Below are 14,023 nucleotides of genomic sequence, written 5' to 3' on the forward strand. Positions count from 1 at the left end.
ATCTAAATCAAGGTAAGAAATAAGGGGTAGTTGTGAGCACTACAATATTTCACCCGTTAAAAAACATCTCTCCATTTGAGATTTTTTAATGTCATTTTGCCTAACATATACACGTAAACTAGCTAAATATGGCCTTAGAATTGCATCAAAAAAGAGTATATTATGAACCACGCGTTTTTTTTCAGTTTAAGAATATTAATTAAATATCTAAAGTTATAGTTGATAGATAAGATTTACATTATTATATTCTCTATGTTGTTCTGCTAATGGTTGCTTGAAAGGAGTTGCAATCTTGGAATGCAGATAACAGGACAGCCTAGCTACATGCTTAGTGTTCTTTATTTCTTTTATATATTTAGTTTTGAGAAAAAATGAATATACTATCACTACATCATTCGTTCGTTATTCTTATTACTCTCTTTAGTTTCATGTTTGGAAGATATGTTGTGTTTGGAAATTTACATTGGATTGAACAATTTACTTTAAAAATAAATAATACTAAAATTGATTTATGCCAAATCATTAAAAGCATATAAATGTACCTAATATAATAGAGAATATATTAAAAATAAGGGTAAATTTTATAACAAATATATTTATATTCATTTATAGCCATAAAATTTTACTTGTTGACCTCACGATTGTGTGAGGGAAGATGAATTTTTAATTTTTTATATTATATAATTTAAAAATTAATAAAAACTTGGATACTTAGATTATCTTTTATGCCGTATGTCACGAAATCTATGTAGTATTAGACTCTCCAATACTAGAAAGGATTTGAACTGAATTAAATATCTTTAAGCTTACAAATAAAATAATGGCATTAATACATTTATACATTACCAAAAATTTCTAAAATCTCCACCTTGTAATCATTTTATTTCCTCTCCAAATAATTTCTTTTACTTTGTTTCTTTAAAAAGCAAAATATCTGGTGACTGTTTAGATGAATAAAAACATATTATATAAAACAATGTTTCAAAACTGTGGCTCACAATTCTCAAGTCTCAACATTTATGATTTATCATGTTCTCTTATGATGCTTATTATAAGAGGTTTTAATTAATAAAACTAGTTACTTTTCTTGATTCTTCTAAAATTTATAAGATTATAAACTTACTATGATTTAACATTGTCCATTAATTAATATTTTCAATAACAAAAAAGTATAAATAATTAAAGTTTCTAATATAGACAAATGAAGTAGAAAGTAGAAACAATTAATGTTGTATAGAAAATATAAAAATCGTATAAGAAAGTTATCAAAATATCTTTTATAATATCTTATAATAAATACCAGATATGATATTATTATAAAACTCTCAATAAAAATATAACCACATTTATTATTCTTTGTCTGAACTATCATAGACTGCATTTTGCACTATATTGACACTTTTTGATCCAAAATCAATATAAGAAAAAGGTTGACAGAAATTTTATACAAAGTTAGGGCTCAATATAAATTAGGGAGAAAGGGGCATTATTCATAATCCTTGGAAGAAAAAAACAGAGACAGAGAACACAACAACACAAACACAATACCAGTAGCGAAGAAAAGAGTTTTGTTTTGTTTCAGAACTGTACCTACGCACCTCAAAGATCTTCCCTTTATACACTTTTGTAAGCACCCAAATATTCTTCTTCTTGTTTTTGGATCTGCACTTTCCCCAATTTCATTCTCCAATACAAACTTTATCATGGGTCAATTAAAAATTTCTTGTTGCTCTGTCTGGGTTTTCTGTAAAAAAATTAAAGAAATTATTATTTTTTTCAAATTTTGAGTACCCTTTTGCGGATTTTGGGTTTTTTCCGCGGAAAAGTTTTCGATTTTGTATATCTTTGCGGAATTATTTGTTGGGGTGGTCGAAGTTTTCAGAAGTTGCGTCGCTTTGGTGATTTTGAATTTCAAAGGATTTTATTTTTTTGCTTGGGAACTTAGAAATTTTGAGTCTCCATGTGGGTTTTCTTCTCTGTTTTGATTCCCGCAGAGTTGGAAATTTCTTGTGTTTGAGCACAACCCATTCATGGAGTTTTTCACGTGAAGGAATTTTGTGTTTTCGGGGTGTAGTTGGTGGAAACTTTGAGAGCTATGCTCAAAGACACCTTTTGAAAAACTTTTGGAATTCTTTTGAACGTTGCGTTTGAATATTGAGGTAGTATAACTGTATAAGCGAATGGAGAGTAATTAAGACTCGAACCGATTATGTTTAGTTATTTCTATGAGAAGGAGTTCTGCAAATCTGAAAATATCAGCTAATGATTTGGCAACTCAAGCATGGCCTGTCAGGAAAATCTGAAGTTTTTGTTTTTTCTAAATTATGTGGTTTTACTTATAGTCCATCTAGGGTTTTGTAAGAGTTTTACTTTTATAGTTATGCTATTGTGTTTCTCTGGATTCTTTCTATGCCAATTTTTTGTTGCCGCAACCATAAAGTTGATGCCCTGTAGAGGTCACAGGCTTGAATCCTGAAAATAGCCTCTCCACATGCGAGTGTAAGGTTGTTGCGTATATTTACTCTACCTAGACCAACTCAGTTGGGATCCTTGAGCACTAGGCCGCCCCTTTCTTTTATTGTTCCGGAAGTTGATTTCATTTGCAATTTAGATTCTCTACACTGATTTGTTGGCCTCTGGTATTTGAAAACTTAAAATTCCAGAAACACAAGCAAAACAAAATGCAGGAAACAAGTTTTATAGATGTATTTTCTACTTGCAGATTGGCTGGGCATAGAATAAATTTTCCTGTTAAACTTGTACAGTTGTACTGTATATACTGGAATTTTGGAAACGCTTTTTATCAATTGATGTTACTTTAGAGTTGACTCAGGTCAAATGCCATTTTGTTGGAATGTTATGCACTTATGCTATGGTTTCTTAAATATACTGGAGGCGTAGTTTGTGGTACACACTAATGGTTGTTGACATAGATTGAATAATCTTTCCTGTTAGACTTATACTGGGAATGCTCTCTCAGTTGGTTCTGTTGTAGTTCTAGTGTTTGTTACACAGGTAAAATGATGATTTGTTAGTGTGCTATGGCTAAATGTCTTCGAAACCTCCTTTAGAGTAATTTAACAGCAGATAATGTGACATTAAATTTATATAAGTTTGGTTCGTTTTCATGTGATGTGATGTGGTGGGATATGATATCTTCGGCTTTATTGTGTGCCCCTAATGAGTTTTTGAAGGATCTTTTACTTTATCACATGTGGCAACAACACTTATTTCAATCTGTTTTAGATTACTGGTAAGGTTGGTAATCAGGACTTATGATCAGTTTGGTATGGGAAAAATGGGGGGTTAAGTTTTCATTTACGAGCTTCCGATATGATTTTAAATAAAACTTGATCCATGAAATTTTTGCCTCCATACCATTAGCAGGAGCTATGGTTGTTTCTTTGGATTGTTGCATATGTATGCACTCACCTCTGCAGTCAATACATAATGTCGATTGTGTTCTGTTTTCAAACAAAAAGAGGTTATTGTTTTGGAACTGCATGGAATGATAAATGGGCAGTTCGATAGGCCATTTTGAGGCTATGAATAAAAAACTTTGGTCATGATGGAGGAAGAGTGAGTTTCCAGTAACTGGCCATTATAAAAGAAAACATATCAACTGAAAATTAAAGCAGATAACAAACCAAACACCTTCTCAGTGTACCTTGTTTGCATAGAAATTGGTCGGCTTTGTTGAGTTCTTACTTTTGATCATCTTCATTTATTTTATTCTCTTCTTTCTCATGCTTCTGAGGACACCTTATCCCCATCGCCATTGTACTTCCCTTTTATTATCTTTAATATGGTTTCTTTGTCTTTTAGATCGAAACAAGTTTGTCCTCATATACAAAAATGACTACTGATCTCTGTTGAAAGTCGCAAGTAGTTTTGGCAACTAAAATAGAGTTATTTGCAATTTGCAAAGCAATTATTTGATCACTGTTTGTGTCATGCATAATCTACATTTATATTGATATTGTGTAATTGAAACATCATTTCACGTTGATGGATGAAACTCATTTATCATATTATAAATTGCAGTTGACAATGGTCCAACTCCTCATGAAAGATTGAAAAATGGATTCTGAAGGCAAAAAGTTTGGAGGAGGTATGTAAAAGTTTGATATACTGGTGCTTTACTTTGTTGTGCACTTGCTACATGTTTGTTGATAAGGAAGATCTCAAAGACTCAAATTCTGTTCTCTCTCTAGTTTTCAAATTTGACATGCAATGCATGAACTTTCTTTCCAAAACATCATGTTATATTTACTGGATCTCAAATTTGCCATTATTTTTTGTAAGTGCTTAAATATGATTCTTCATTAGAAGCCTAGTATAGTGTCGAATTTACTGGATTATATTTTTTTGGAAAGTGGAGATATAAAATGCTGTTAGCACCTGTTCAGGATTTGAGTCTGAGAAAAAAACTACCCTGCATTTGTCCCTTTCTAAATTTTTACTATAAGTTGCTCAGTTTTTATTTAATGTAATATTATCTCATTGTGGTCGTTATGTTATTTGAACCCTTAGGACCAAGGGAATTGACAGGTGCTGTGGATCTTATAAGTCATTACAAATTGCTACCCCACTTTGAGTTCTTTTGCAAGAAACCACTTCCGGTGTCAATTGCAGACACACACTATCTCCAATATGTGGTAGGAGATACCGAAGTAAGAAAAGGAGATGGGATGCAGTTGGATCAACTTATTCAGAACACATCTTCCTTTAGAGATACAAGTGCTCGTATACAACCTTTCGACCAAGATATTCTGAAGGAGGCTTTTCAACTAAAAGAAACAGGTCCAATTGATTTGCCCCCGGTAAGAAGTTTTCTTTGATTTTAGTCATACTTAATTTGCTATTCTTAAATGACATGCTTTCTTAGTTTTCAAAAGACAATATTAGGTCATTGATTTACATGTGCTTATTCATTGTTTTTCACTAATAGGGGGAGAAAGGGATTCCAACTATTGCTGGAAAATCGAAAAGTGAGTCTAAGGACAAGGAGAAGAAGCATAAAAGACACAAAGACAGGGACAAGGACAAGGATAAGGAGCATAAGAAGCACAAACATCGTCATAAAGACCGAAGCAAAGACAAGGACAAGGACAAAAAGAAAGATAAAAGTGGGCATCGTGATTCCAGTGCTGATCACTCAAAGAAACACCATGATAAGGTTGATAGTTTTAGTTTTCTGCAACAACACAATTCACATTGATTACAAAACTTTGTTCTAAAAGTCCTATCATGCCATTACATTGCAAATTAATTCAATTGTTAAATGCTTCAGCAATTTAATTCTATTTATTAATGTTTATTTTAAACAACGTGATGATTACAGAAAAGGAAGCACGATGGAGATGATGATCTTAATGATGTGCACAAACACAAAAAGAGTAAGGTAATTAAAAGAAGAAGCTTTGTCTCTGCATAAGTTGTCAACCACTTTCCTATCTCTTCTCTATATGTTTCTGCTGTATATCTCTTCTTTTCGGTTAACCGTGTCCAATCATTAATGAAGTTTTCTTTTAAATTTCTTAATTTTATTGCAGCATAAGAGCTCAAAAATTGATGAAATGGGGGCAATTAGAGTCGCTGGCTAAAATGTTCACATACTATAGTTTACTTCTTCCTCAAATTGGTTGTTATGATTTGTTAAAATTTGGAGGGGTCTCTTACTTGACATATCAGATTTCTGAGGTACTTCATTTTATTCTGACAATAATTTTTTTTAAAAATCGCTGTCAATCTGTTTTATTCTTTTCAGAGTTTTCTATTTTAAAAATGGTTGACGGCGCATCTTTAACTCCTTCAATTTTCCGATTTTTAGGTTGTTCATTCGATTCCTAGTGGTAAGAGTCAGGTAGCCATCGTGTGCCATATAGTTAACAAAAAATTTCTTAAGGCACAGAAAATTTGTTGTCAATTTCAAGTTTATTTGGTTGGGGAAGGAGAGGGAGAGCAATGTGGAGAATGATTATTTGTCATTTATGAAATTTTTTACTCTGGAAAGTATATTGGAAACAACATCTCCGCTTGCGAGTGTAAGGCTGCTTACATCTACATTCCCCAAACCCCACTAGGTGGGAGCCTCGTGCACCGGACCACTCTTTTAAAGTATCTTGGATAGTGACTCTAGCTTTCTGCATATTAGACTATTAAGAAACTGAGGAAGTTATGAGAAGTGATTCAGATTTGAGTTGTATTTGTAATTTTTTTACAAACTTGTTTTTTAAGGTTAATGCTTTGAGTTGTCAGGGAAGAGTTTTTTTAGGCCCTAATTTTTAGCAATATGCTTCCCCAAGACCTTTCTTTATTTTTTATTATCAACAAAAAAGAGTTTCACTTTTGGAACCACTGGGATTTTCTCATGTATGCTAATTTTATGAATCTTGAACTAAATATATAAAGGAAAATATAAACCCAAAAATATTTACTTTGAGTTCTATTCTAGCAAAGGAATCCATGGCCCACAGTGCCAATGTTTTTCTGTAGCTTGAAAAGCTCATTCTTTTCATCTATTTTATGTTCATGATAGCTGTTATTTGATGGCTTAGGATATATGATATATATGATGTCATAAATATTTTTGCAGGGTAGCTAGTGATTTGTCTGACAAAAAGGATATACTATGAAGGTGAATTCACCTGATGAAGGGAAAGGGTATAATTGGCGGAAATAGACTTTTATTTTTGTATAATAACAATTATCTTATATTTTGGCCAGTATTTTGCAAAACTTTGGTCTTATTTTCCCCAGTTTTTTGGTGCATTGGATATATTGTCAGATATGTATGCATTACTTTGGATTTTTGTTTTTGAAAATACTTTGTAGGTTAAATATTTATCAAAACTAGAGCAAGTAGGTTCTTTTTTTTTTGGATAATTGAAATTTATTAGTATGCGGTTGTGTATATAGATTGATTGCTTTTCCCCCATATATTGTATCTAACAGTAGCATGCCCCATGTTTTCTGTATTTATGGCTTAGCCTAAAGTAACCCCACTATTGTGTTTACACTACAAAGTTTGGATGATATGAGAGGGGACAAATAATTAGAGGTGCCAAAAATGGGCTACCTAGACTGGATTAAAAAGTCCGGATACAATTTATGTATATCAAATTATAGTCCAAACCTGTCCTAAGCGGGTTGTGGGTTGTGGCGGCCGACCTGCATAAACAAAAAAAATATTTTTTAGAAATTTTAACATATTTAATCTATTTAAAAAACTATGTATCATTTGATATTAACGTATAACTTTTTAAAATTTTAACACATTTGTTATATCAAATGCAACCAAACTTACAGATCTAATGTATTGTGTTTGAGTTAAGACGTGATGTTAAGTCTACGTGTATGATTTTTAACATAACTATTTTATTAAATCTTTCATTTCTATTGTAACTTCACTTTAATATATAAACTTTTGGATACTAAAAAAAATATTATTTTTGTATGTTTTTTGTCAACACTTTCAATATGAACTATTATATTAAATTTGGTCGTGTGTAATTTTCTATTATAAACAATTTATGTTGATTTTAGTTTTGTTTTAAACATTATTTTCTTTATTATGTTTTTGTGGTAAAAGTTAAATAGAATTAAATATACAATAACATAATACTTACTATCTATTTTTTATTATAAGTTGTTTTGTAAATTTTCATTTAGTGTTTATTATTGAGTCAAAGATCTAAAAAAAGATTAAAACAAATAAGTAAAATGGGTAGCCCAAACCTGTTTGGGTAAGCTCATCTCAAGTCCAGATTTAAAATAGTCCGGTCGGGCTATGTTAAAAAGCCTGAATTCTATAAAAAATACCTAAAATGATATTCAAATCTTATAAATTTTCAGGTTTTGGTGGGCCAGCCCACCTATTTTCACAGCTTTGGGGACAATCAATGACTACTTCTATCTTCTAACTTGCCATAGCCTCTTATTATACAATAGTGACCCGAAGTAGTGTTTTTTCTGTGATAGATCGTAAAGATTTGATTGTGTTTTCTTTTTGGGTATAATAAGGATATCATTTAATCTATCGATAAAGAACTAATCTATTTCGGGGTATGTGACTATTCATATCAACAAATGTTATTCTTAAGAATCAAATATCTAATAAAATATTTGGGGTCGTGTAAGTATGAAAAAACACATTAGTCGTATATGTATCATTAGCCAATTTTGAACACAATAATAATTGAAATATTTTGTCTCCAACTTAAATATTCTTCGAGGGACGTCTTATTATTGACCAACTTGGTCCTAACAATGTTGATATCATTTGTACTAGGACTATTCCCAATGCTAATTTGAATTTATATTATACTAACATTGACCCTAGATGATCCTTGCTATTAGTTTAGCCTCCTAGTTTTAACTTTACTTGGATATGTTGATCGGTTGTACTTATTGTTTTGATAATAAAGTTCTATTGTTCCAAAAAAAAACATTCTTACAAATTCACTACCATCACTCTCCTTGAGGTTGATCAGACTGTTATTGTTAAATATATCTCACAATAGTTGTATACGTATCATCAGACCTTTTGGGTTTGTTTAGAAGATGGATTTTGGAGGGAAAGAAAGAGAAATGAAAGGCTTATTAGTCATCTCATAAATGTATTTAATGATTCTCAGGCCTTCTCTTTCTTTCATTCCCCTCCAAAATTCAGCTCCCACAAAATCGCTTAGAATTTAGATTTTTGTGGGCAAATACCTTTGCAAGGGGCCACATTGAATGAGATATATTTAATTGATTTTGAGCTTTCGGATATATGTTTGAGGCCTCCATGCTGTACTACCACCCTTTGCTTTTTCCCTCCTTTCCCAAAAAGTATTGGCTACGTTGATATTGTGCTAGGATAATCCTTTGATCCCATAGGTAGCACATTTGCATTCTATAATCATTTGGATTATAGTATCCACTCTATCTTATTATTATAGTACTATATGATATTGACGTTAAATATGTACACTTCTGATTTTGTCACGGGATTTACTAAACATGTTAAACTTAAAACAAAGAAGAACTATCCTTTCTAAATAGAACATCTGTTGTCCCACTTTTAGTATTATTACTCTGATTGGTTGAAAAAATTATTTAAGTTAAAGTTATAATTATTAAATATTTTTCTGACAAATAATATCTCTTAATATATGGAGTGATACAAAACAGTAGAACAACAAATATGCATCCTTCTCAACTATATTGCTTTATTTAGTGATTTATATGTTCTTAAAACAAGAAACACTAGTATGTAGATTTCGATTTTAGTGTTGGAGTATTTTGTGTTAGGAATCTCAAATCAAATTAATGAGACATTTTAAGATAATAGGATAAGAGAATCAAATAAATTAGTTTCACATATGCATTTCATCATATGCATTTCAATTTTTTAAAGCTTTAAGAGGTATGTTTTCCATCATATGCATTTCAATTTATTTAGACATCTAATCATTTTTAATGTGAGATTTCTTTTATTAATGTTTACTCACACTTGAAAATATCACCTAACCTCTATATTACTAGGAAGATTTTTGAGACAAGTACATCAAAAATTTTACGGTCCACAAATAATTTCTTCATTAATATTTGTCTCATGGTACAATAACTACACATGAGAACCCCAAAACAATTAGAGATCCACAACAAATTGATTAAAGAGAAAAATTAAATAAATGAGCTTGATATTATATTTTGATATAAAGCATTTGGGTATTATGTAAATAAGTCCATTCCACTTATATACTTTTTAATTTATCCTGTCTTTTAATTTCCAAGATATTGATTATATAAAATTTAATTTCATGCATGAAAAAGTAGCCTTATTCTTATACAATATCTATAAAAAATACTCCACTTAAAGACAAAAACAAATAAACTTTCGTGTTTGCATTAAGTTATCCCTTACTTTCTGTGCAGAATATTTGCATAGCAATATATAGGACCAGCAGCAATTATTTTTCTACCTTTTCTTTCTATTTTCCTTCCCCCCCTTCCTTGTTTTTCTCTCTTTTCTAATTTGTACACTTTTGGGGTATCCTAGAAAGTTTGTTCTTTCCGGAGAGGTAATAAATTCCATGCATCAAGTAGCAAATTAAAGCATCTGCAAAGCCCTGAGTTTGATTGTCTATACTTTAAATAAGAAATCTTCCATCTTTATGATTCAGCAATACTTCAAAATTACCATTATAGTCTTAATTTTTTATGTGAAAAAATAAATTTTATGAGAAGAAAAGAGGAAGATAGATTTAATTTATTTGTTTATGGCTCAAATTCTGTGCAATTATTCATATTGCCAATAATAAAGGTCTAGGTTAGATAGCTTTAATATAATACATATGACATCATAGTTTTCACTTTTCATAATCATTATGGACATGGCAATTCACAATATGGTAATGATTTTTTTTGTGATTAAAAAATATTTTTGAAACATCTCATTTTATTTCACTACAATTGCACAATAATGCCATTAAGGAGGTCACACAAATACAATATTATCGGCACATCAGTTAATGAAGTCCCTAATTTGAGACATTGACTTCAGGTATTCAAACATGAATAAAGTGAACCGATAATGATATCACGATTGAAAATATAACACATCCCACTAATTACGTTCTGTGCATGTGAAAAACAAAAGGCATGTCCAATAATGACATTGGTGTAGTGCAATATAAAGATATTGCAAGAAAGTGAAAGATTTCCTACGTCATAGTAAACTTTATTATTGTCTATAGTAAGGGTCTCACATATAAAGTTGTACTTATGTGTTACAACTAAGCACTAGATAATATGTTAAGCCTCTCTCAACGAAGTCATAAATGTTATATTGTATTGTATTTATGATAATTGTGGGAAAATATAATTAATGTAATTGTAATGAATATTTTAATTGAAAACATCACACATACAGACGATAAGAATTAAAAATAGTAATAATTTTAACTGACAGCTTAACATTAATAAAGAGCAAATAGTAGAATAATTCTTTACCTGATGGAGATGAACAGTTAACAAGGCTGGAGCAAAGTAAGAGCAACCATGTGGTTGTTCTTAAGGGATAAGAACATTCATACTTTATTCTCTATTATGTTATTCTTATTTCCTGACTTTTGTTTTTAAATAAGAACAACTTTTGATTGTTCTTAACCAAAGGAAAGTAAGGAGAGAGATATGCTGTGAGAAAAAGGTAAATGTTGTGGGACCCAAACAAGAATAAGAATGATATTTGTCATTGTGAAAAAAAATGGATGTTGTTCTTATTTTATAGGAAGTTATAATAAATTATAAAATACTGACACCCAAATAAAAATGATAAAATTGTTTGCTATCGGAGATGTTCTAAGTAACCTCGTAACACTAACATGACTACTATGCTGGTCAAAGACCGTGTATTGGGGGGAGTGCAACTGTGCAGGGATAGATAACTGGGTTCTTATTGATAAAAATAAAAACAAAGTTGGTCCATCCTTTCACCATTGTGGGAGCTTTCCTTTATGTTATGGTTTCTAATTTTTTGAAATAAAAGTTGTCTTTTCACTCCATTGATAAAAAACTATTTGGGTGTGTGATTATTTTCATTTCCTTAATGAGTGTTGCTAGTAGGATCTGAATCTTGACATTTTGATTTATTTAGGAATTTAATAAAATCTTATACTACTAGACCAATATTTTGTTTATTTATAATTTCTATTAAAGTTTGTGAGTTTTTTGGTACTACTTATTAGAACTTTAGAAAGAATGAAGAAGAGAGATATTGAAAGTAGAGAATTGAGATAAGAAATTGTTAAGAAGTGATAATGAAGTGCATTTTATTCATCATGTAACCAAAGTATGCATACTAACTTTTATAGTAAGCCAACAAACTAACAAAATAGATTTTCCAATAACTACATATACTTCTTCTGTCAAGGGTCCATGGAGAAAGGCTGATTTTACATCAAGCTGTGAGAGTGACCAATTTCTTGCACAAGCTATGACAATTACTAACCTTATAGTTTTATCCTAGCAACAGGAGCAAAGACTTCTGTGTAGTCTAGGCCTTGTCTTTGTAGAAATTCTTTGGCAACGAATCTTGCCTTGTGTTTCAAGACTGAGCCATCTGGATTTAGCTTCTGCTTAAAGATCCACTTCACTCCAATTTGATGCTTGTCTTTTGGAAGTTCAACCAGAGTCCATGTTCCATTCTTCTCAATGGATTTAATATCTTCATTCATTGCATCCTTCCAAACAGTTTGCTTTATAGCTTCAATGTCATCAATTGGTGTTTCCTCAGCCATTAATGCTAAGTGAATTAGTTCCTCTTTTGCATTGATCTGATTGTATAGGTTGATCTCATAATCATTGAATCTAATAGGCATAGACCTTGGTCTTTGGGATCTTTGTGTAGAAGTACTTGTGCTTGAGATTATTTCATCTTCTCCACTGCTTCTTTCAGTTGATATTTCCTCTATTGGTTCATTGCTCATCCATTCATCATACATGAGTTCAGTGGTTAATTTTTTAAGACTAGTTTGCTTTAGTTTTCAGTCCCACTTCTCATGTTCTAGTATCATCACATCTATACTAATTGTCACATTTTCTTTGTTTGGGTCATATAGTATGTATGCTCCAATAGAGTGGTAGCCTAAGAATACCATTGGTTCACTTTTATCTTGAAGTTTGGTTCTCTTTTGATCTGACACATGTCTAAATGCAAGTGATCCAAATATCTTGAGGCGACTGGCCATTGGCTACTTCCCTGGCCAGACTTCAAGGGGCACATTTCCTTCAAGTTTCTTTTATGGACACCTTTTTAAGATATAGACAGAAGTAGACACAGCTTCTGCCCATAACTTTTGAGGTAATCCCTTCTCCTTCATTAAGCTTCTAGCCACGTTCATGATTGTTCTATTTCTCCTTTCAGCAAGTCCATTATGTTGTGTTGTGTAGGATATTGTTGTCTTATTCTTGATCCCCATTCTTTTTGCAGTAGGATTCAAACTCATTTGATGTGTACTCCCCAATTCCATCTGTTCTGAGGATCTTTAAGTGCTTCCCACTTTCTTTTTCTGCCACTGCTTTGAAAGCTAGAAAGGATTCAAACACATCACTTTTGGCTTTAATTACATCCAACCAAACCATCCTGCTGAACTCATCTACAAATATTATGAAATATTTGTTTCCACCCAAAGAAAGTGTCTCAAATGGCCCACATACACCAGAGTGTACCACCTCTAATACTGATTTGGCCCTCAAGTTTGCTTCTGTTTTGAATGAGTTTCTAGTTTTCTTACCAATCAAACATACTTCACACACTTTCTCTGGTACATATGTGGTTGGGATTCCTGTGACCGTGTGCTTTGATCCTAGCTGATGCAAGCTTTTGAAATTTAGATGCCCAAACATTGAGTGACATAGCCAACAGTTATCACTAGTTTCAAGGGTGCTCAAGCATTGTATCTCAGTTGCCTTTATGTTCACTTGAAAGGTTCTATTTCTTGTTATCTTGCTTCTAATGATTAGCTTATAATTTGAGTCGAATAGATCAAGCTGTCCATCTTTCATTAGCACCTTGAACCCCTTTCTACCAATTGACATATGCTGAGCATGTTACATTTCATGTCAAGGACATATAGTACATTAGAGATAATGGCATTAGCTCCATTTTGTCTCATAATGACTACATTGCCTATTCCTTCTACTGCCAAGGAACTGTTATCAATAAACTTCACTCTACTTCTTTTTGATAGATCAAGGTCAATCAACCACTCCTTGTGCCTAGTCATGTGGTTTGAGCACCCTGAATCTAGATACCAAGATTCGGCCGATGTGTTTTCTGCTGATGTTGTTACCATCAGGTTTAGAGGTTCTGTATCAGATTCCTCTTGTGTTGTGTGAGCTTCTTCATAAGTTCTTGGTTTTCTTGTTTTATCACTAAGACATTCATATAAGTAATGTCCTAGTTTGTGGCAATTAAAACATTCTACTCTCTTTTTTCTATTCTCTTCAGATTCTGATTTGTCCTTGATTTTCT

General features: G+C 31.7%; 1 protein-coding gene across 3 annotated transcripts; it reads left to right on the plus strand.

The window, feature by feature from the left end:
• On the plus strand, nt 1,406–6,931 carry LOC109357534 (mediator of RNA polymerase II transcription subunit 19a-like). 3 transcript variants are annotated; one of them, XM_019601538.1, is made up of 7 exons: nt 1,406–1,626; nt 4,045–4,111; nt 4,534–4,823; nt 4,952–5,179; nt 5,345–5,407; nt 5,554–5,703; nt 6,599–6,931. In XM_019601538.1, the coding sequence occupies exons 2-7, from the start codon at nt 4,081–4,083 to the stop codon at nt 6,605–6,607; spliced, it is 771 nt and encodes a 256-aa protein (XP_019457083.1). In that variant the 5' UTR covers nt 1,406–1,626; nt 4,045–4,080; the 3' UTR covers nt 6,608–6,931. The 3 variants fall into 3 exon arrangements, with proteins under 3 accessions (XP_019457083.1, XP_019457085.1, XP_019457084.1); XM_019601540.1 differs by having other exon boundaries at nt 1,407–1,626; nt 5,345–5,404; nt 5,556–5,695; nt 6,591–6,930; XM_019601539.1 differs by having other exon boundaries at nt 1,407–1,626; nt 5,345–5,404; nt 5,556–5,703; nt 6,599–6,927.

Source organism: Lupinus angustifolius, chromosome LG09 (genome assembly GCF_001865875.1).
Source record: "Lupinus angustifolius cultivar Tanjil chromosome LG09, LupAngTanjil_v1.0, whole genome shotgun sequence".
Lineage (NCBI taxonomy): Eukaryota > Viridiplantae > Streptophyta > Magnoliopsida > Fabales > Fabaceae > Lupinus > Lupinus angustifolius.

What these genes read in the sequence shown, in the direction of transcription:
- LOC109357534 (XM_019601538.1), top strand. Translation starts at nt 4,081, where the DNA reads ATGGATTCTGAAGGCAAAAAGTTTGGAGGAG. An exon ending in GTCCAATTGATTTGCCCCCG is followed by an intron (nt 4,824 to 4,951) that starts GTAAGAAGTTTT and finishes TTTCACTAATAG; the next exon opens with GGGGAGAAAGGGATTCCAAC. An exon ending in AACACAAAAAGAGTAAGGTA is followed by an intron (nt 5,408 to 5,553) that starts ATTAAAAGAAGA and finishes TAATTTTATTGC; the next exon opens with AGCATAAGAGCTCAAAAATT.